The sequence below is a fragment of the Anolis sagrei genome, chromosome 4 (genome assembly GCF_037176765.1).
Source record: "Anolis sagrei isolate rAnoSag1 chromosome 4, rAnoSag1.mat, whole genome shotgun sequence".
In the NCBI taxonomy this organism is placed as follows: domain Eukaryota; kingdom Metazoa; phylum Chordata; class Lepidosauria; order Squamata; family Dactyloidae; genus Anolis; species Anolis sagrei.
In genome coordinates this window covers 57,739,253-57,764,001 of record NC_090024.1, presented here as the reverse complement: position 1 = coordinate 57,764,001, position 24,749 = coordinate 57,739,253, and the positions used below count along the sequence as shown (strand labels likewise).

Here is a 24,749-nt window from a genome sequence, read left to right as displayed (position 1 = left end):
TATAATTAAATTGTCTATCTCATCAGCCAAAAACAGGCCACACTTCCCTCTGAAATATTGGTGATTTTATGTTGGTTAAAATTCTTCTTCATTTTAAATATTGTATTGTTCTTTCATGGTTTTTGCTCTACACATGAAATATGTGAAGTGTGCAGCCTATACTCAAGCTCCCCAACAGGAACTGTGAATTGACCCTCTGCTTAAAAGTTTGAGGAACTTGGTTTAGATCATCCAGGACTGCATCAGTCCCACTGCGCTGTCACCTCATCCTTTGTGTGCTTGCGCCTGGCTGTTGTGGTCATATCTGTGTTGACAAAACATGTTAGCATTGCAACCAGCTCCTCCTCCTTGCTTGTCACATGGGCATCCTGTTCTGACACCAGAAGATGTCACAGCTTGCATGGAGCTCTGTGGCCAATGGGAAGCTGTAAACCATAAGCTGAATGGGATACAGAAATCCCAGCCTGGCTCTGCTTTGCAAGGTATTCAGCTTACAAGGTATGCAATTTAAACTTACTCTGCAGATTCAGCCTGCTCTTCTAAAGGCATTTAAATCCAACATTCCATTTAACATACGATGCACAATAACCTAGACAGTTCATTCATCACATAGTAATTTGAAAGTCAGGAATGTAATATGGATGTAAACTCCTACGTGAATTACTTAACAAATATTGAAACCAAAGGCATTGTGATTCACATTCTGTCACATAGTATGGTAAATAATTGAAAGTAAAACATTTACAAATATATTTTTTTCTGTGATTAAAGAACCAAATAATCATAGAATTCAGTCATTGCAATGGATTTCATCCTATTAGAGTGGATTAGAGCGGCTTTTGTGCACGATAAATGGAATCTGTATCCCATTAAAATGACTATATATTTGTACACATTCTAACAAATACTGGGAAAAGAAGATTTTGTCACTTGCATTCATATCTTCTATTTTGAAGTTGTTCTGGCAAAACTTCAAAATAGAAGATACGATGAAACAATTCTAAACACAAAACATTTTAAAAAGTAATCATAAGAGACCTCTCCACATATGATAATCCCTTTTAGTCATTTGAAAAAATAGACAAACATGACTCCAAAAACTACACTAGTTTCAAATAAATTTTAATTTGGGGGAAAGAGTGATAAAGCAGTTTCAGCATCACAATCACCATACTTTTTTAAACCAAAGCAGTGAACATGTCATTCAGCATGAAGCAGACATCCTTAAATTTGGCCTATCTTTTGATTTCTCAGACAGCATGATTATATGAACTTCTGCCTGTCCATTTCATTTCTAACCTCATTAAGCAAGGCAGAATACATTTCCTGAGATCCATGCTATGCTTCTTAATCTTCCACTTGCAGAAATATGCTGTTCAGTTGACCCCAAGGTCTCCAGAGCCAGAGAGATTCAATACTTTAAACGCTGATACAAAAATAGCTATGAACTGCATAACAGAAATATTAACACCAGGGAAAAAGAAAGCCTAGAGTAAAAATGGAAGTGTATCTCACTGCTAATTATGAAATAATGATCCCTAGATGACCAAGATAATTTTTGACATGTTACACATCCAATTTCAGAAAACAGAACATTAATCCTATTAACAACCACCAGAAACAAATATATAACTTTTTAAAAGATGAAATAAAAAAACCCTCAAATAAAAAAGTACACCAGAACTGTTTAATATGCATGCTTATTTGGATTAAAAATATCAGTCTGAAGAGATCACTACCAAAGCACTCCTGAAAGATGGCCAACCAGACTGTATTTGAAAACTCAAGAGAATAAAATTCTATCACTCTCCAGGGCAGCATGTTCCACTGCTCTTACCATCAGGATGAGCCCCCGGTGGCACAGTGGGTTAAACCCCTGTGCCAGCAGGACCGAACGACAGGTCGGAGGTTCGAATCTGGAGAGAACGCAGATGAGCTCCTTCTATCAGCTCCAACTCTCCATGAGGGACATGTGAGACATCCAGGCGTCTGCTCGCAACATCCTTGCAGACAGCCAATTCTCTCACAACAGAAGTGACTTGCAGTTTCTCAAGTCGCTCCTGACATGACAAAAAAAAATCAGGAAACTCTTTTTAATGTTTAGGTGGAGTCTCTATCCTTACAATTTATATTGATGGCTTCATGTCCAAGTCTCTGCAGCAGCAGAAAACAAACTGTCTAGATTTTCAGTATCAAAGTGTTTCCAATTTTTAAATATGACTATCATGTCATGGAGAACCTTCTCATGGCTAAACATACCTAGTTCCCTAAGCCACACCACAAAGGGCAAAGTTTCTAGATCTTTTACTGTTTTGGTAACCCTCCTCTGGAATTATCCAGGCTTCTTCAATTGTGGTGTCTAGAAATTGATAACAGTATTTCAGTTGAGGTCTGACCAAAGCAGAAAAGAGTGTAACTAATATTTCCCCTGATTTAGACACTATACTCCTGTTGATGCAGCACAGAATTATATTGTTTTAACTGATGCATCACACTGTTGACACATGTTTAGCTTGTGGTCTACCAAACCTCCACGTCTCTGCAGCATACGTTTTATTGTCAAGCCATGTGTTATCCATCCTATCTGCACGTTTCATTTCTTCTGCATATTTGTAGTACTTTACATTTTTCCCAATTGAAATTCATTTTGTTAGTTGGGCTCTTGTCTCTCATCTGTTTAAGTTATTTTGAATTCTGGGGTATTAGCTATCCTTCCCAAATTTATGTCATCTGCAAATTTGATAAGCAATGCATTTAGGTTTGGTCAGTTAACCACTTACAAATCCACCTAACAGTAGCATAATTGAACCCACATTTTATTAGCTTGCTTGTTAGACCTTGTCAAAGGCCTTACTGAAATCAAGGTGTGCTACATCCACATTAATAATTTCATCTACCATGCTTGTAACTCTGTCAAAACAAAAAAGTGATTAGTCTGATGATTAGGCTGGTGTGATTTGTTTTTGAGAAACCTGTGTTTCTGAGAAATCTTTTAGTGAGCAAAGAGCTTACAGATTGTCTTTTTGGTGATCAGCTCTAGAATTAAGTAGTAATTGTTTCCCCCCTCTTTTTTTTGTTTGGTTTTGAAGATGGGACATCATTTGTCCTCCTTCAATCTGCTGAGACTTGTTATCATAGAATCATGATTTTTTTTCTATTTTCTCTAGGACTGCCACAAGCAGACCAAAAGCATTTCCTTTCATTGGAGATTAACTCCAGTTTACCGTGTCATCTGAATCCTAGACAGCAATTAATCGTAACTGTGATTAATTCGCAGTGCTTAGCTTTGTAAATTAAGGGTTAAAAGACTGCTTGTTTCTATTAACTGTTACTAAGAATCAGCCTAGTCATGGTTTGTCCAGTTTTGATAACACAGAGATTAATGAAATTCATCAGGTAGTTTCCATTATTTGTTTTTTTTTGGAGAAAGAAATTAATCAATTTCTTTCCTCATTCCCTTCACAAAACACTTTCAGAATTTTAGAAGCATTTCACTTGTATAGTATAGGATTTATTGCAAACTTTATTAAACAAAATAAGATTTGTATTATGCAGAATCCAGTTTAATATGACAAATTATCATTCTAAAGTGACTTATTGGAAAAGCATATTCCTTCACCGACATTAAAAGGATATTCAATCAGTACCTATTAAATAAGGAATTAGAGTAAATGTATAATTTGATAAATGATAGGCAGCAGTGTCCTCTAAAATTTGTAGACAGTTCAAGATGTGTATCCCAAACAGGAGCAGGTGTTTAATAAATACATGAATGTTTGCTACATATATAAACCTAACTGAAAAGGCTTCAGTTAAACCAAAAATATACTTAGCAGGAATACTTTGTTAGCTAAAGATAATACTCATCTGAGCATAAGAAACAGCTGTTAGTTTCCCCTGAGTTAGATAGACTCTGAAATACATTACAGTAATGTCTTTTCACTGCAAATGTACAATTTGGTTCTTATGCACCTTCAAATCATTTCCAACTCCCTGTTACCCTAAGAGAAATTTATCAAAGGTTTTATTGGCAGATATGTTAAGAGGAGATCTGTGATTACCTTCCATTGAGAGTGTGTGACTTTCCTACCTTGACCAAATGTAAATGAAGGAGGAAAAATTGGTTCAAAATAAGGTGGAAGATGCATACAATTTACAAATCTGTTGGATTCAAAGATGTTGTGCTGGATAAATGGGCACAACATTGGATTGTAGAGTAATATCCAATTGTAGGTAAAAACGACATTTCCAAACTTTGACAAGCCTAAGAATGCTCTCCACAGGCTATGAAATCACAACCACTATGTATCCGATAGTTCAGGCAGGAAATAACAAATAATAAACTCTGGGGGGAAAGAAATATAATGCTTGTTATTGATGAAATGTCTTTCCAGCTTCACTGTCAATCTGAATTTCAGGGAGAGGTCATTATCTGTGCAGGCACATTACGGACTTTATCACACAAATCTCCCATTACACTATAGTTGTGTTACAATTGATAGTTGGTATATAACGGTTGAACAATCACACAGTTGCACTAATTAGCTGATAGACTTTATAAGCTAGTTGGCATCCCCCCCCCCCAATGTGTGATGGAAAATTGCTGCCAATTGTGAGAGAAATAAGGTTTAACACTGTGAAAGTGACCCACTGTATGGCTATCAGCCTCCTCACAGTAGACTTAAATCAAGAAAAAGTTTCATGAGAACCACCACTCCTCTTAATGTTCCTCCGGAAACAGCAAGAATATCCCTGTGGGCAGCAAAATCAGGTTATTCCAACTGGATGGCCCCCTACGAGGGTCTTCCTCCAGGGGCAAACCAAGAATGGGCAATTTGGAAGTCTCTGAGCAGACTCAGAAGTGAGGTGGCAGATCAAAAGACATCCTGACTAAATGGCACTACCTAGAAGAATCATCCACCTTGTGTAATTATGGAGCAGAAGAAACAACTCAGCATCTGTATCCTTGCCCACAATGCCCTGCCTCATACACAGAGAAAGAACAGACAGTAAGGTTGCTGTTGCCTGTTTTTGGTCTAAAATTATTTAGCTGCTTGGACTCCCTTTATCAATTTTCTTCTTATTTATTTATGCAATGTTTTTGACATATATAAGTAAAACCAATAAGCCATTTCATGGTCCTGCAATCATACTTCTTCATTCCCTTATAATCCCACCTTACCACATTGCTGCTGTTCTGATTTTTATTGCAACCGTGCTATTCCAGAATTTTAAACAACCCGAAAAATCAAATATAATCATCATAATATATAAATGTCCAACTTGGGAATAATGAGGAGGGGAGAAGAATTCCATCTCCTGATAACATTTTATTATCAGCACACCATCACAAAAGCAGAAGGGATGTATTGCATCAAGGGATTGCTATGACACTGGGTGTTATTGACAACTTAGGAGCTATTGATGATTGTTTATCCTGTTGAGCCAGTATTATCATCTGCAGGTAATGGATGGACTAAAGACCAATGTGAGTGTACAGAGATATTCATTTTCAATCTGGGGTTAACCTCATAATTTACTCATATGACAGAATTTTTAGGGATACTGGAGAATACTTATAACAAGCCAAACCACTGATTTAGCTAGCTTAGTAATACTGACATTAATTGGTAATAGATTTGAGTGTTTCAAACAGTGTGTCTTTCCCAATTCTCCCAGGAAATTCCAAAAAATAAAACTTGGGTCTCTTCCATTTAAAGTGTTATATCAATGAGATATGCTCCTTTCCACATAGAACATAAGTTGCTTGACCTTGAGATCAGTCTATTCATCCATCTAGCTTGGTAATATTGATGTTGAATGGAAGCAGCTTTCTAGGTTCTTGACCAGATGTCTTTAACATCACTTATTTCCTTTTCCTCTTCAAACTGGAGATGCCAGAAACTTACCTGGGGACCTTCAGCTTGCAAAGTATGTGCTCTAGTACTAAGCTTTGTGCCTCTCACACATACCGAGGGTCAGATCTGGTCTTAAGTTCCCTGTTCCCCCTTTACTATAAACAGGTTGGAGCTGAGGTAAGTGATGGAATGCATATGAATTTTCCCAAGTCTTAAGATCATCACTGGAGACCATTCTTCAGACCTTTATATTTTCAGGCATTAGCTATGATGGTCATAAAGAGGGGCACTGTGTTTCAGAATGTTCTCCACAGATGAGTTTGCCTTGCACTAAGTCTGATATGTTTTTGTATAAGATGTCATGCTCATTTGCCAGAGCCTCTTAATGAAAATTAGTGCTGTCATCAAATTGTTAATGTTATTTATACTTCCAAACTGTAAGCCAATCTTTGTATGTGAGCTGAAAATCACCTAATACACACCGAAAGAAAACAGTTCCTATATTCCTGAATAATTCAAATGAAGTTTGAAATGCTTCTGACTTGATGTTTTTCCTTGCTGTAGTCAGAATACTCCATTTGTAGAGTAAACATCTCTATAACATTGAATGTGTGAATTAGTAAAATCAATTCTTCCACTTCAGTCTAATTTTTGTTGGCATATTCTTTCCCTATATTATAATTTAGGGTGTTCCACCCAGCTAGATTCTCCAATTCCCTCTTTAAATCCTCTTCTTTTCTACTTAAAACCAATTATAGAAAGATAAACATTATGCACGCTGGGTGGTCTATTCTGACCAGAAGGTTAAATACCATGTAATTCTGCAAATTCCATTTAATCAGGATCCATTCATTTCAGATAACTGACTAACAATAGCTGCTTTGAGATTCTTCAGTGTATTAGTTATTACTTTTAAATACATACAAATTTGGCCACATCTAGTAATTGCAGATTATACAACTGCTATATTTGGTCTCTTCATGTTTATGTTTTAAGTATGTGTCAATGCTGTGTCATTTAATGCAAACTAAGCTACTTATTCAATGTCAATGTGGTGTGATTTAATGCTAACTAAGCTACTTCTTCAATGGTTACGGTTTGTCTTTTCATTTTGTTTCTTTCTTCTGGAGTGAGTTGTATGGCAAGCCTCAGGCAGATGTATACACATGTGTAAAGATTTTTCTTTTGACAGATTTGCAGAATCAGGAGATTAAGAAAAGCATTTAGAAAAAAAACAGAGGGAAAAAAACAGGAAAACAGTTAACAATACTATGAAGTTTTTGAGGTCCCGTCTGTCTTTAGAGACAGTGAACAATTATACTTTCTTGATTTCTGAACTTAAACCATCAACAAGCTGATGAAATAGAACAGGGGATCATGCTATCCCTCGTTTTTGATCATGCTATCCCAATACCGGACTGATGGTCTGAGAAACAGCAACAATTTCTCTACCACCTCTCTTCGTTTGCTTTATTCTATGCTCAGCAACCACAAAGTAAATATCTGTAGGGAATCTCTCTTCAAATCCCACCTCATTTGATGCAGAACTTCTAGAGCAAATGCATCCAACATATGATTTTAGATATTCCAATTTAAAGTGAAATATATGTATAATTTTTTTCAAAGGGCTGTATCTCTTATTCTAATCAACTTTTTGTGAAATGTGAACACAATATATTTTATTATATAGTTTCATTTGTTTGTACCCCATGTAATAATCTTTAATAGTTTTTGAAATATTATTTTTAAAACCCTGAAAGTAGTCATATCACTGCTCACTTGCTCTTCTCCTTTTCAGAGCTCTGTTACATCCACCTTCTTGCTCCTCCCCTCCCACTGTGGTATAAAAGGAAGGCATGAACTCAGCTGTTGGTCATTCCAAACACAGCTACCTTACTGTGCAATTGTCTGCTAGCTTGAGTCACTGTTCTGATGAAGATCCCTGCATTGTAGGTGACAACTGTGGAAAATGAGGTGTCTACCACTGGTTCATCTAATGCAAACCCTACCAAAAGAAACCATGGAACAGGAGCAAAGACACAGTGAAAAATGTTTTGATGTCACCCATCATCAAGATAAAGGAAATAGAAGAAAGCAGAAGACAGAAAGAAACTTCTGCCAATTGTGGAAACGATTGTGACTGTCAAGAACTAGCTTTAAGAGGGAGCAATGATTCAGGTTCTTGGTGGTATGGGGATACCAAGCCACCTTGTCTGTCTACTGAGGCATCTGTATAACAACCAAGTAACAACATTAAGAACAGACCATGGAACAACAGACTGGTTCAAGATTGGGAAAGGAGTACAGGAGGGCTGTATACTCTCACTCTACCCATTCAACTTGTATGCAGAAACATCATGCGATGTATGGGACTTGATGAATCCAAGGCTGGAGTTATAATTGCTGAAAGGAACATTAGCAACCTTAGATGTGCAAATGATACCATTTTGATGTCTAAAAGTAAAGAGGAGCTGAGGAGCCTTATAACCATGGGGAAAGAAGAAAGTGCAAAAGTTGGGTTGCAGTTAAACATAAAAAACCAAGATTATTGCAACCAGACTGATTGATAACTGGCAAATAGAGGGAGAAAATGTGGAGGGAGTGACAGACTTTGTATTTCTAGATGCAAAGAATTCTGCAGTCCAAGATACTCTCAGAATTTTCCTCCAGCACCACAGACTGCAGCCAGGAAATCAGAAGACACTTACTTCGTGGGAGGAGAGCAATGACCAATCTCGATAAAATAGTGGAGAGACATCACACTGGCAACAAAGGTCTGCATAGTTAAAGCAATGTTATTCCCTATAGTAACCTATGAATGCAAGAGCTGAACCATAAGGAAGGCTGAGATAGATGCTTTTGAACTGTGGTGCTGGAGGAAAATTCTGGGAGTACCTTGGACAGCAAGAACAAACCAGTCCACACTCCAGGAAATAATGGCTGAGTGCTCACTGGATGGAAGGATATTAGAGGCAATGATGAGGTACTTTGGCCACATAATGGGAAGACAGGAAAACTTGGAGAAGATAATGATGCTAAGGAAAATAAAAGGAAAAAGGAAGTAGGGCTGACCAAGGGTGAGATGGATGAATGTTATCCTTGAAGTGACTGGCTTGACCTTGAAGGAGCTGGGGGTGGCAATGGCTGACAGGGAGCTCTGGTGTGGGCTGGTCTATGAGGTCATGAAGAGTCGGAAGTGACTGAACAAATAAACAACAACAATGTTTCAGGATCTATTACCTGTGAAGAAGCTTTGCACAATGATTGTAATTTCAGGGCCTTGTTGAGATCTTGTGCCAGATCAGGAGACACTGACTTGAAAAGTCTTCTAGACATTCTATAAATGTCTAGTATACTAGTCATCAAATATAGAATGAACTAATAGACAATTGTGATAACAAGATAATTGAAAAAAAAATTGAAAGATGCAATGCATCACTGTGTTTCTCTGTTTTGGAAGATGAAACTTTGGGTGTGAGTGGCTCAGAACAGTTATCACTTCTGCTAAGGAACACCAATGTTAAAATGCAGAAATAAGAGAAGACTTTATAGGCTTTATGAAAATAAGTAATATGGCAGGTGGAGGACTTGCAGGCATTATTTTGAAAACACTGGAAAAACTGAGCTGAACTTGCAATACTTGAGTAGACAGGATTATGATGGAGCTGCTAATATGAAGGGTCATATTAGTGGTGCACAAGCAATTATATTGCAGAAGAATCCAATGGCTGTCTACATCCACTGCAGTACTCACTCACTAAATCTAACCTTAGCAAAGACTTGCAGCATGCCACTTGTCAAAAACTGCCAATGAACAATATCATCTTGTGCAGTTTCTTCAGAGCATCATCTATCAGATTGGACCTGTTGAAGAAAAAATATAAAAGACCTGCTGCCGCTTTGTGAAACCTGTTGGGTTGAGTGACATGATGTCTTACATTTTGTTGAACTGTGCAGTGTGGTGGTGAGAACACTTGAAGAATGAAAAGAGAGTCCTCAATACAACAGTGAGACTTTTGGACACCTTATTTTAGCTGTTTTGAATGTTAAATTTGTAGTAACCATGTCATCATCCCTTCAGCATAGCAAAACATAGCAAGAGTAGATATAAACATTTTCTGTAGTCTGCAACATGTTGACAGTCTCTTAGAAAAAGCCAAAGAGATGCACACAGAATCCGTGAAAGAATTTCAGGAGATCTTTAACACAGCAAGATCAGTGCTGAAGTTTATGGGTAGAGAAGTTAGGATTCCTTGCATCTGTTCAAGACAGAATTGGAAAAGCAACATTCAGGCAACTTCACCAACACCAGTGGAATGTTATAGGCTAAATGTCTACATCCCATTTCTATACTTTTTCTGCAGTCATCTACAAGAAAGGTTTACAAGGCACAGGGAAGTAGTTCAGGAACTGCAAGTGTTCCTCCCAATTAATTGTGTCCATTTAAAATCCAACTTGAACAAGTGCTCAGAACTTTACAATGAATGCCTTCAAGATACTGACACAATGATGGAAGAATTTGAACTGTAGTGTAAAAAATGAAAAAAAAAAAAAAAAGATTACACCTGCAAGAAAAGCCATCAAATGTACTAGACATATATCTTGACTGTGATAGACAGGTTTTTTTCCAAATGTGAAGAAACTTCTTCAGATATCTGCAACATTGCCAGTGTTAACAGCTACACATGAAAGGTTGTTTTCAACTCTTAAGCATTGGAAAACGTACGTTAGAAGCATAATGGGGCAAGAAAGACTGAATGGACTTGCACTGAAGTTTCTCGATGGAGTCTGATTTCTGTCAAAGTGTATTGACACTGTTTTCAAGTGTTTACAATGGGTTGTGGTATTCTTTTGTAACCACTAAATTACCAATTAAGAGTCATTTTTAGATTTTTTTTGTCTTGAAACTTTGTAGCTAAAATAGAAATTTGATTTAATTAAGTCTATATAAAATACAGAGTGAGTCATAGAATTTTAATTTTTCTTTGTTATGGACCTACTCTTCATGATTTGCTTAAAAAAAATTGTTCCCCCGCTTTCCAATTTTTTATTTTTTTTTAGGCAACAGGCTTGTATGTAACACTATTTAGCATTGCTTTAAATTGATTGAAACCAGCTACCTGGTCATTCAACGTATCTACAAATCCATCCACTTTTATAATTTTAATAAAATTATCCAGTCTCCACCAAGCTAATCCCATCTCTTCTACTAGTTGAGAATGTCACCATGGCCTGAACCCAAGTGCCAATCTGAAATGGAGCATCTCAGCAAATCAACTTCTTATATCCAATTAGACCAACACTTATATTAATCCCATTGTTTCAATTGATCAATTCTGTCAAGGACCAGCTTTTTATTTAGGACAATACTGCATAAACAACAAAGGACTAAGGTCTCTAGTTACTTGCAAGGGGTTTCCTTCTATTGGAAGGGTAAACAGTACTTTTTGATTCCATTAATAAAAAATCAGTAACCTTTGATCCAGTAATATAAGATGCCATCGATACTGAAAGAGCTAAAACAGAACAAAGAAAATTATTTGTTAATCCTAATTGATCAGTTATGTTACCTGTATGTTGTTCATCAATCCAGGCTTGCAGATACATGAAGAGGAGTAGACCTGCTACTCCAAACATCAGTACAGATATATAGATTAATTGTAGGTTCATGGCCCTACCAGAGGACTACATTTCGACCCACTTCAGAGGTGCATGTAGCTCACTTCTTACAAGTGTTCACTTTGCTTTCAATATTTTTCTTCTGTTTCCGTTTCTGTTCTGGAAAGGTCAATCTGTAAAGACATGAGAAAGATGTTAATTTTTTAGCATGCTGTTCCCCTATGATTCTTATGCAATGGCAATTTTGCAGCTTTTATCTGCTTTCAATCCAAGGAAGATGGCACACATCCATTTCTTTTCTCTGTCTGCAAATAAATTAGACCTTCTACTAATTGTTGGAAGCTTCAGAGTGTTCAGACTTGAATATACATTTGTGGTTCTGAAAGGTCATAAATTGAAGGAATGTCTCTATATCACAAAAACTAGTGAGCAACCATTCCCATAATTCTATACCAGGAGTGCAAAAGTGAACCCATCTTGACATTTTATGGCCTCTAATGCCTCTTTTTTGTTGATAAATGCCACAAGAAGAAAAGGAGGAGGAGGAGGAGGAGGAGGAGGAGGAGGAGGAGGAGGAGGAAGAGGAAGAGGAAGAGGAAGAGGAGGAGGAGGAGGAGGAGGAGGAGGAGGAGGAGGAGGAGGAGGAGGAAGAAGAAGTTTTATTTATATCCCGCCCCCTCTCTTGGAAAAGACTCAGGACAGCTTACAAAAAACAATAGTACCTAAGTCATAAGTTAAAATACTGAAAACATAGAAGAACATAACACAACATCAACAATAGCCATTCTTGCTGGAATAAAAGCATTAAAATGTTAAAACCATTGATCTCACTAAAATACCTCCACTGAAGACTGATCGTCTCCAAGAACCTGCTTCCAGAGCCAAGTTTTAAGTAGCTTTCTAAAAATCAGCAATAAGGAAGTCAATCTAATTTCCTTGGGAAGGGCATTCCAGAGCTGGGGAGCTACCATTGAGAAGGCCCTCTCTCTCGTTCCCTCCAGCCATGCTTGTGATGGGAGGAGGGCTCCCCCCACTGTGAATGTCAGGGCTCAAGCTGGTTCATATGGGCGAATGTGTTTTGTTCAAATAAGTGGGACTCAAAACATGTAGGGCTTTATAGGACCTCCACTTTGAATTGGGCCCTGAAACAAATAGGCAGCCAAGATCTTGGCCTATTAAGTCCTGTACAGTTCCGGCCCAGCTTACCTGTCCAAACATATCTCCCTCTACGACCCACCTCAGAATTTAAGTTCATCTGGGGAGGTCGTGCTCTCGGTCCTCGCCTCTTCACATGTGTGTTTGGCGGGGACGAGGGACAGGGCCTTCTTGGTGGTGGCCCTCTGCTTATGGAATGCTCTCCCTAGTGAGACTAGGTCTCTCCTCTCTTTTAGAAAGAAGCTCAGAACATGATTTTGGGATCAGGCCTTTGGTCAGTAGGTTTGGTAGTAATCATAATGTTGGAATTTTTACTATGGCAGGCTTTGGACTGGGTCATTGGTTGCTATATCAGATTTTGATTCAGTTACATGATAATAATAATATTCCAAATGTATTTCAATCTAATGTTTTATCTTTTGTATAATGTTGTACATAATGTATTGTATGTTGTTGGCATCAAATTGCTGCTTTTGTAAGCCACCCTGAGTCCCCCTTCAGGAGTTGAGAAGGACAGGGTAGAAATGTTGGAAACAAGGGGCTGTGGAGCACAATTGCAGAAATTCCTCATCTTGCTCAGGTCATTTTAGCCCAGAAGAGGCCATTCTTTCCTATTAGAAGATACAGAAGTAGAATTTCAGTTTACTTACTTTTGAAAAAGCCCTTTTTTAGGCCTAAAGGTGACAGGAGGTGGGTGGGTGAGAAAACTGAGTCCCAGATCCCAAGGATGTGTTGGAGTAGTTTGATGACCAACCTTTTTTTCATTTGGTGCAATGAAATGTGTGTGGCCTTTCCCAATAAGTCAATTAAACCATTTAATCCCTGAAGGTTGCCCATCACATGTTGGAAATAATGATATAAATCCTGAAGGGTCATCTTTGTGGCAACAGTTCCTGGTCCATTTCTGGGCATAATTAAAAGTGATGACCTCTAAAGCCATGCGTGGCTTGGATCCTGGCTACTGGATCCTGGCTATTTGAAGGACCATGTCTCCCTTTATGTACTAATGTCACCCAAAGAGGCCATTCTCTCTGTTGCAATATCATCTTAGGCTCATTTGAGAGCAAGGAAGAGAATGTCACAGTTGCTGCTTTCTATGATGACCCCATCCTTGCTCTGCTACTATCAGCAAGTGAAAACATTTTGGAAACTGACTGGAATGACTTTTAAATACTGTGCAGTGCTCTTTTAAAAATGTGTATAGTCTTTGTATAGTTTTTAATTGGTATTCTTTTTAAGTATGTTGTTGGCCACACTGAGTACTATTACTGGGAGAAATGTGGGCTATAAACAAATATAAATAATATCATGTTTACAGGAGCAATTCTTCAAATAAGTCCAATGTTTTGGATATCGTCTTTTAAGCTCAAGCCAGAGTAGCTTTACTGCCCCATTAACATGGGAGGCACCAGTTGATACTGGAAAGTATTATCCTCTGGTCATACCTCTCACTGGCTCTAACTCTTTTATTGGGAAAGATAGAAAGCCTTACATACAAGATTGTAGAATACCATATCAAATCACCAACATCCAATGTCAAACCAATATGCTCAAACCTATACTTATAGTTTCTTAGGACAGGATAACTCTTCTCCCATTCACTCATGTGTCCATTTCTGAAATTGAAAAACAAAACACTCTGATTTCTAACCAAACAAGAGGTGTTTATCAGATTTCTTTATCACAACTCTTTCTGATCCCCCCCCCCCCCAAACATTTTGTTTGGGAAAAAACATTTTGTTTTCTAGATCTACATATTGAAGGGAAACTTGTGCCAGTTCTTTGGAGGCAGAGTGATATATTGATGCAGGCTTAATTTACAGCACTATAACAGCTGTGCCTACAATAAATCATGCATTTTCAATTTACATGATATTTGCATAGTCCCAGCAGGTTAGATGAATTTTATACTAACTGTATACAGGACTGGTCCTGCGAAATAGATAAATGAAGGGAGGAAACCTTCTCATACTTATAGATGGCACAGAACTTGGGAGTGATAGACAATGTCTCAATATATTTTAAACATTTTAAAATTCAAAGTTTTAACAGTGAAAAACCAAATGAAAACAAAAAGGAATTCAACAAACAAATGAAAAACTTCAGGAAGAATAGGGAAGGAAGGAAGGAAAAGTTCAGTAGTATCATATGAGAAGTGTCTGGTTTGGGAGAAGTTTATATGAAATGGATCAAGCCTGTGATCAGTCAGTCTCAAGGTGGTTAGAAGTCAGCAGTGTGATGGAGCTGCAAAAAAGGCTAATTCAATTTTAGGCTGCATTTGTATGACCATCATTTTCAAGTTTGAACAAGCAGTGATTCTACTCTATTCTGGGCTAGTCTAATCCCATCTGGAATATTATGTCTACTTTGAGATGCTGTATTTTGAGAAGAGCAAACACAAATATGAACAAGTTCAGAGAAGGGCAACAATGTTAGGTCTCAGAAAGGCTCTGTTTATTAATTTGTGTTCAACCCTTTGGCTGTTGACAAGACAACTGACATAACAGCATCTAGCTAGCTATTCTCTCATGTGGAATTTCACCGTCATGACATCAGAGAGAATCTGTCTTGCTACTGATGTTGCACCAGTCTATGACTTGTGCTCAGAAGAGATTTACAGGCCTTGTTAAAAAAGAAAGGTCCTGTGTTAGCTTTGATACAAATAAATAGGTACTGTGGCATAGCATCACTCTTTTGGAGATTTCTTGCAAGCACTCCTTTGGAATGAAAACAATCTGTCCACGTTTGCTTTATCAAAAGTAGGGCACTGAACAGTCATTAGTTCAAGGAGCTACTGAAAGGTCTCAAAGCAGAGAACAGGGATTTGGTTTATTATTGTGAAGTGTGTTGGATGAGCCAAAGAGATAGGCTGACATGCTTAAGAAGAATACAGAACTTTTCACTGAGATGAAATGCTGACCTGCAAATAATCTGACAACCAAAAGAGGCCACAAGACCTGGCATTCTTCATGGACATCATGGGGTATTCTCAAAGTTTCAGTGTGAAACTGCAAGTCAAAATTAGAGATGCTCTTTGTACTTTGTACAAATGTAAGGATGTTTGAAACAAAATCAATGCTTTGGAAAACACCACTATTAAAGAACAATAGAACTCTTTTTCTGGCTCTTGAGGAATAGAAGCCTGAATCAACAGCAAAATACTCAATGGAATAGGAGAAAAGTTCAGTGAGATTAATGTGTTCAAGAAATAGAATTACATGTTTTTAAAACACTTTCTAGTAATGGAAGTAATGTTCATAAAGAATTTCAACATGCAAAACTGAGTTAAGGGCAAAACAAGATCAAATAACCAGTACCGTAGGTTTCCAGTCTTTTGGGTTTCACATCAGAGGTGAACATAGCAGTTGTTTTGACTCTTCCACCAACCTTACTTCCCAAGCTGTCTACATGTCCTTGGAGGGGGCTAATATTACCACTTCAAAACCATAAAAATGAGACCAGGGAGGGAGAAAGAATGTGTGTGCATGATAACTGGCCATTTAGAACATGGATTAGACTTATATCTTGGCAAACATCATTATATAGGCAGGGGAAAAAATCACAATCATGGAATTATATGGGCTGAAAAAACTGCTTTTTTTCCTTGCCTGGTGATAGTTTATGATGGAATATGTACAGCCTTATGTGGGAAGGTATAAAACAAGAGCCTGTGTGATATGCTGCTCAGTTAAAATGTTGAACAAAGCATTTAAATTTCAAAGAGTTATAGCTTCATAGTGTTGGATAGGGCTCATGGGCCATCAAGTCCAATCCCCTGCTCATTGCAGGATCTCCAGCTACCCAGCCTCTTTTGACAATATCCTGAGATGGGGAACTCACTACCTCTCTAGACAATTATTTCACTGCCAAACCATTCTCACCATCAGGAAAGTCCTTCTAATGTTCAATCAAAACCTACCCTCCTTCTGATCAGCAATGCAGCATTGGTCATAAGGTCATTAACAATATCAATATTAAATATCCTTAAATATTAAATAACAACATTACTTTGTTGAAGATTACATATATCTCTCAACTAGCAGGGCCATCTTTGAAGATAAAAACTGGGATTATGAGTCAAATAAAAGTAATATTTCCAATCTCTGCTAACAAAATCACTGGAGGCCAATTGATCCAAAGAAGAGGTGTCCATTGTATGAATGACTAGTAAACATTGCTTTCTGTTTCCAGCTTTGGATTTAGAATACTTGAGAAGATGTGTTCACAGACAGACAGCATGCTATTTGCATCTGAGTATTTTGGAACATTTTTTTGCTATATACCTTGACTGTGAATTGGCTGTGCTAACCTTGGATAGATCAGCAGGATAGGGCCTTGGATTGAAGTTAAACTTTAAAAAAGTATATTCATGATAATTGATCAAAGCCAAGGAGAAATGTTACAATATTATTGTGAATTTCCTGATAGTATGGTCCATAAGAACTAAATGTTTAGCCTTTGGGTGCATCTATACTGTAGAATTAATGCTGTTCGACACCATTCTACTTGCCATGGCTCAGAGCTATGGAATCATAGGAGTGGTAGTCTGGTGATGCACCAGGACACTTTAGCTAAGCATCTTGAAAATTACAAAGCCTATGATCCCATAGAATTCAGTTGTAGCAGTTAAAGTGGTGCAAACTGCATTAATACTACAGTGTAGATGCATCAATTTCATGTGCCCAGAGTAGCCCAGCAGCTGGCCTGACTGAAAAATATGTCCAAGACATATTGGTGCCTGCCTATATCACAGGTGCCTGCCTATATCACAGAGAACTGTAGACAACATGAACAGTTATCTTGAGTTCTTTGGAGGCAGAGTGATATATTGATGCAGTTGTATAGGAAGCAAAAGCAACCCTACTTTCTGAACAATATTCATGTGCACCTTCAGGAAAACTACAGCAGCTCCTATTTAAAGCACAGAGCTCTATGAGGCATACCCATCAAGGAGTTATTTTTTATGTGCCGCTTCAGCAGTCATTGATTTTAAACTACACAAGAAACAGCACTGTTAAGAGGCACATTCTTACTAGTGGCTTCAAGTGGAACAGGCTCAAGCCCAAATCTTTCTGAAGAATAATCTTACGTGCAACACAGAGCCTGAGGAGAAGGAAATCATTAATTTAAATGCCCTTCACCTGCCACTCAAAACCAGCAGGATGTTAGGTTACAAAAATGCAATATAGAACCTTTTGTAAAAAGCAGGGGAAAGTAAAGCTACTTAGATTGCTTTTAAATTCTAGCACATTGTAATTCAATTGAGTATAGTATGGAGGGAGTATTAAATTGGATGAGGGGTGGGGAGGGGGACCCAAACCTGTACTGACAATCGGTACAATGAGGCCCTTGGAAGGGTTATTTGGGTAAGAAAAGTTTCCAGTGAACTAAAGCAAAAGTAATAAGGTAAAATAAGACACTTGGGAACAATCATTTGGGGGAAAATAACATTTGTTGATTTGTTTGCTGTTCTGCTAGAAGAGTTTCTATTTCTAGCCCTAGATCTCTGCAAAGAAAAAGCCCTATAAACAAGTTATTATCAGATTATCTGTTGAACACCATATGGTTTGCAGACAAATGCAATTACATGAAAACACCAGATTTTTAATCATTTTCAGCCTTTTGGATTTTATTAAGCAAACTGTCAGCATGTAAACAATAGCTGTCAGAGGAGTGCCTTTTCTGTTTTACTTTTTTAAAAGCCTACCTTAGACATCTGCTAGCACAATGGTGATGCACCAGTAAAATATGCAGGGAGACCTAACATGGTGCAGTGATGTGACTATTGGGATTGAAACTCCAGGAGACTATTATTTAAAATTTTACTTGGCCATGGAAACTCATGGGTGACCCTCGGAAAATCACATTCTCTCAACAAAGGCAACCCACATATTCATAATTTCAGAAGAAAGGAATGGGAAACTCTGACTGCATACATAGTAGAGATAGAATATTGACATGTTAGGGAGGGTGCTAGCCAGCACTTTGAATGGAATAAACCTCCCTATGTGTTGGGAGGTTCTGCAACACCCTTGCCAATAGAGATGAAAATGTTTCCCTTGCTTGTATGTGTACACAATGTTATTTTCCAGTACATGGTCCTTGGAAATTGGGACTACATTTTGGAAACTTCCAGCCTGCATTATGGGATCATAGTATTTGTAGGCCACCCATGTCTAAGGAACAAAATCAACCACTGTACATGGCATTCATTGACCTTGCAAAGGCATTCGACACAATGGATCGCAGCGCTCTCTGGACCATCCTCCAGAAAATCGGGTGCCCTAACAAATTTGTGAACATCCCGTGGCTCCTCCATGATAACAACAGTCTTGAACAGCAATGGCTCCCAAAGTGACCCATTTAGGGTGGAATCAGGTGTCAAACAAGGATGTGTTATTGCCTCTACATTATTCTCCACCTTCATCGCTATGGTACTTCATTTTGTTGACGGGAAGCTTCCCACTGGAGTGGAAATCATCTATCAGACAGATGGCAAGCTATTTAACCTCAGCAGACTGAAAGCCAAAACCAAGGTTACAACATCTGTTATAGAACTCCAGTATGCTGATGAGAACGGCATCTGTGCGCATTCAGAAGAAGACCTACAAACCACTCTAAACACCTTCGCAGAAGCTTACGAGAAGCTCAGCCTGTCATTGAACATCAAGAAAACCAATGTGCTCCTCCAGCAGTCACCAGTCAATCCCTATCCAATGCCAGAGATACAGCTTAATGGAGTAACATTAGAAAATGTCGACCATTTCCGCTACCTTGGCAGCCACCTCATCTCCATGAAAGTCAACATCGACACCGAAATACAACACTGCCTGAGCTCTGCAAGTGAAGGAGAGAGTTTTGAGGATTGGGACATCCGTAGGGATACCAAGGTGCTTGTTCATAAAGCTATTGTCCTCCCAACTCTGCTATATGCCTGTGAGATGTGGACAGTCTACAGACGCCACATGCAACTCCTGGAATGATTCCATCAGTGCTGCTTCCGGAAAATCCTGCAAATCTCTTGGGAAGACAAGCAGACAAATGTCAGCATGCTGGAAGAAGCAAAGACCACCAGCATTGAAGCGATGGTCCTCCACCATCAACTCTGTTGGACTGGCCACGTTGTCAGGATGCCCGACCACTGTCTCCCAAAGCAGTTGCTCTACTCTGAACTCAAGAATGGAAAATGGAATGTTGGTGGGCAGGAAAAGAGATTTAAAGATGGCCTCAAAGCCAACATTAAAAACTCTGGCATAGACACTGAGAACTAGGAAGCCCTGGCCTGTGAGCCCTCTGGCTGGAGATCAGCTGTGACCAGCAGTGCTGCAGAATTTGAAGAGGCACAAATGGAGGGTGAAAGAGAAAAATGTGCCAAGAGGAAGGCACATCAAGCCAACCCCAACTGGGACCGCCTTCCACCTGGAAACCAATGCAGTTTAAGAATAGGGCTCCATAGTCACCTATGGACCCACCCTGGAGAATTATCCTACTCGGACAATGAGGGATCGCCTAAGTAAAGTAAGTAAAGTAATATCTAAGGATGCGCTGTTGGCCATGGACAATTGTGGTAATCTGCGCAGTAAAAGCAGCCACACAGCTGTCATCATGGAACAAGTTGGAATAGAGCAGACCATCAGAACCAGGCATGTAGCTGGGAGGGGGGGGGCTTGAGGGGCTTCATCCCCCCCCCCCTGAAATTCTCATGGTGGTCCGCGAAAAGGCCTTACTGGTACATTATTTAAACTGTTATGTTTATTCATATCATGATCTGATCACCATGCTCAATATATCCCATATGCATGGGGGTATTGGGGTAACAATACAAAAAGTTTCTAGGGTAGACTCTCTTTCACTCAGACTCAGCCCCCCCAAACCAAACTCACCCCCCCCCCCAAATCAAAATCCTGGCTACAGGCCTGATCAGCACTATAGCAACATATCTTATAAATGCGAGCCTCATTAGAAAAATCAAAGCCAAGGTCAAACTACATGTTATGTTAAACAAGCCTTCTGTTACATTATTTGTTTGTAAAAAGACAGTTTTCTTTTTACAGATGCTTTCCCTCATGCCACAGTCGTGATCAAAATCTCTTCATCAAAAGAGACTATTTCTGTCAGAAGGGAAGCTGCTATAGGACATAAATTACATTTTATTTCATATAAAGATCCAAATATACATACACACACATACATATATATATCTTCAGCACAACTCTCACCAAGGCCAAAGATCTGTCTCAATCATGCCAATTGAAGTTCTCTTTTTCCTACTGATTTATCAAGTTCTAGCTCAAAGGCAAACATGTCCCTAGATACAGATTTGTGATGAGATGTGCTTGCCAGTGATAAACAGCATCACATAAAGTTGGGCTGGAGTCAGATATGTTGCCTTCAGTAGTTTAGATGACTTTAGAAGGAACACAAGGTAAAGTAAGTCGAGTCAACAATTGTCTTTAAGAGATAACAGCATCACTGTATCATCAGCTATATTCATTTATCTGTCAGAACAGCTGCACTGATGCCACTTGCCTTGCCTGCCCTATGGATTTTTGCAACAAGTCCGCTGTCACTGGTTCCATGTAGTTTTCTAATTCTTCCTTCTGCTGTTGTTTGTACATGTGTTTTTATTCATTAATATAATGGCAAGGATCAAAAAGAACTTGCAACAAACTCCATCTGATGTGTTGTGCTTTTAAAAAGCCTTTGTGTTTGTACTTTGATCACCATAATCAGCATGTACCAAATTGATTTAGAAATTGGGATTAGATGCTAGGCTGTTTTTATATGGCACAATGGTCAGTTGACCACAGGGAGAAGTCAGAAATCTCACTAAGCCTTCTCAAATCCTCTTGCATGGTGACTCCAGGTAGATCACAGATGGAAAAACAGAGACACTCTTATGACCTTAGGAATAAGCATTTATAACTTTAAGTGACTTGTTCAGAAAAATTAGTCAGGACCCCCATAAAAGTGAAAAACCACACATTTAAAAAGGATCTAAATATTTCCAACTCTCTTTGAATCTCTAGGCAAGGCGTGGGCAAACTTTGGCCTTCCAGGTGTTTTGGACTTCAACTCTCACAATTCCTAACAGCCAGTTGAAATCCCAAACACCTAGAAGGCCAAAGTTGCCCATGCCTGCTCTAGGCCCTTCAGCATGTCAACTTCCAGCAGATGTTGGCCACAGGGGTGCCCCAGAGGTCCTAGAGATTCATGGAGAAAACATTTTAATCAAACCTGTGAATACTCAGACCTACAAAACTCAAATCCATAAATGTGTAAAGTTGAGGTACTTCCATCAGATTCAATTAGGTTCTACACAACACTTTAACACAAAATGAATAACAACAATTTTAAAAGGCTGAATTGGCCACTGTGATCAATGTCTGAATAACTTCTTACTTAGACTATTCTCGAGCATTCTACATGAAGCTGCTCTTGAAAAGGGTTCGTAAGCTTCAGTTTACTGCAATATACAGAAGCCCAACTGTTTATGTAATGTGCTCTGCAGAACATGTATTTTGCAATGGCTTAAAATTTGTTTTTAAGCTCAATGCAAAATATTGATGGTGAGCTATTGAGCTTTAAATAATGAAAGAGCAGTGTTGGCCTAAAATCTGAGTTTTTCAACAGAGGTCCTGCATCATATCCCATCGGTACAAGTGGTGAATTGGGTCAAAACAGAAGAAAAGCCCTTTTCTTTATAGCTATGCCTCAATCCTGGAATTTCCTTTGAAAAAAGTTAGGCTGATGCCATCATTATAGCTGTTTGCGATGGGCAGCCAAAACTAGATTGTTGCATCTGACTTTGCTTTTCTAAAGATGAGACTAACATTGCTTTCAAGTTGTATTTAAAGACTGGTTTGATATTTTATTGTACATTACTTTGTGGGGTCCTAGTGGCCAGGAACACCAACAATACTTTTAATATATAACAAAAAGAAGCTTTAATGCACTACTGAATTTTTGGCAGCCAAGGATTGTTGAATAATAATGAATAATACAAAGATATTGTCTCTGAGCAGCAGCTTATTTCCACAATTGTTCTTTAAGTGCTCCTCAAGAAATCTTCCTTATAATTCCATATGTTGAATGTTTTAGTATTTTGTGAACATTACTTTTTCAGCACCAATTTGAAGCTTTGTACTCCTTTGAATTTTCTCTCTGTTTAGCTTAGTGCTGTTTTTCCCCTCCCTTTCTTGGAATGCAGCACAAGAATAATGCAGACAGACTACACACAGAATGTTTGTTGGCATGGTCAACAAGAAACTCCCAGACCGACATGTACCAGTTTTAACTAAAGAAGTCCAGATATCATGTAGTACAGATTTCACTTTGGAACACCATCCCGCTTTGATGCAACTATGAAGTCAGCCCATGATTCCTCTTTCAGAGTTCTGGCAGCAGCAACCCTAATTAAAACATGTGGTATTTAAATTTTATTGTGCTAAGGCAGAGTTTTAATTAAGGCTCTCACACTTCTAGCTCAGACTTCCTGCACATTAGATGAAGCTTTAGAGCTATTATTCTACATAGGATTTGAGAAAGTGTCAGCCTGATTAATTACTGCAGTTAATACAATGATTTCTGATCTACAGCCTATGCTTATAAGCTTCATTAAAACTGTGACTGTGACACCAAGATAGATCATTGCCTTCTGTGTCAAACACAACAGGAGGTGACTTTTCCATTAGAGCACTCTGTAAGGAATCTCTTAAGTTGATGCCACTTGCATCTTGATAAGCAGTAGTACCGACCCCCCTTTGCTTAATACACAAATCCCAGAAATTCTACACTCATTCTCCCATCACCTGGGAAATCGACCTCTTATGACAAACATGCTTCACTTGAAGCATAATACAAATACATTGAAACATCTATATCATTTTGAAGGATATGAAAATGATAACTAACCTTGGTTGGAAAGTGGCATGCTACGGAACACTGTAGAGCATGCTAGGCAACCTGTAGATTTTGAGGGATTGATGGACTCCATTGGCAAATTTCACAACAGTGAGGACTGGCATGAACTGGAGGTCTACAATAGGTTTTGCTATCTCTCTTTCTCCCTCACTGTAGAGAAACACTGGCTCTTACCAAATGGCAGAAGACTAACAAAGGTTTGAAAGGCCTTAAAATATTATTAAAAGTATGAATATTCGGTTATTGATTTTTAAATGCATGAGGTTGACAATGTCAGTATCTCAGTACCTACTTCATCATAGTACAGTGGGTGCTCATTATCCATTCTAGTTTGGTTCCGGGACAACTCAGGTCCAATATACACTACCCTATAATGTGGTATAGAGGATACATTATCCTGAGGCGTCCAGGTCCAGGTCCCAGGTCCCAGATGTTAAAAAACATCTGGGAGACTGCCTCTTGGGACTACCATGCACTATCCCAGAAGGCAGTCCCTCTGCGGGATCAGGCAGCCTGGGTAGGTGAGTGGAAGGGCACTGCCAACCTCTCCTCACTACCCTCCCTTTTGCCCTGTTCTAATCAGGTCAAGCCTCTGACAGAGGCATGAACATTTCCCTTTTCTTTCTGGCGCCTCAAACTGACACCAGGGGGCTTTGGAGAGGAGAGGAGGGAATTCCCATTCCAAAGCCCTGTAACATCATTTTGGGTACAGAGCAAAAGGGAGCAGGTGCCCTTGCTCACCCATGCTGATTGCGGATCAGCACGAGTGGGTGTGGCCACTCTCAGTCAAAATGTTTAAAACTCCCAATTTCGTTAACATTTTGGCCAGTGTAGAAGGGTCCTCAATGGATACTGAAATCTGTGGATGCACAAGTCCCATTATATAAAATGGCATAGTAAAGGATTTTCACTTATTTAAAACCACAAACAGCTTAACTGGGTATCAGAGATAGCCTGAGGATCTATGAAATGCAAGGCTACAGCAAGGTGTGCCTACACACCAGGATAATGTTTGCACTGCAGCATAATCAAGGTTTGCTTTTTTCAAATTTCCCTCCTGAATATTTTTGAGCATGGCTGGTTGAATCTCTGGATGCAGAATAAGAATAATAATAATAATTATTATTATTATTTATTGCTACCCTGCCACCATCTCCCATAAGGACTCGGGGTGGCATAAAAAGTAATAATAAT

The 24,749-nt window shown here is 38.7% G+C and overlaps 1 protein-coding gene across 1 annotated transcript in view; it reads right to left on the bottom strand.

Annotated features, from left to right (window-relative positions):
- Positions 1-24,749, bottom strand: part of CHST9 (carbohydrate sulfotransferase 9) — a 106,545-nt gene that overhangs the window by 63,216 nt on the left and 18,580 nt on the right. Inside the window, exon 2 of the mRNA XM_060775205.2 lies at positions 11,429-11,650. Within this exon, the coding sequence (XP_060631188.2) occupies positions 11,429-11,528 (100 nt within the window). The 5' untranslated portion in view covers positions 11,529-11,650. The remainder of the gene's footprint in view (positions 1-11,428; positions 11,651-24,749) is intronic.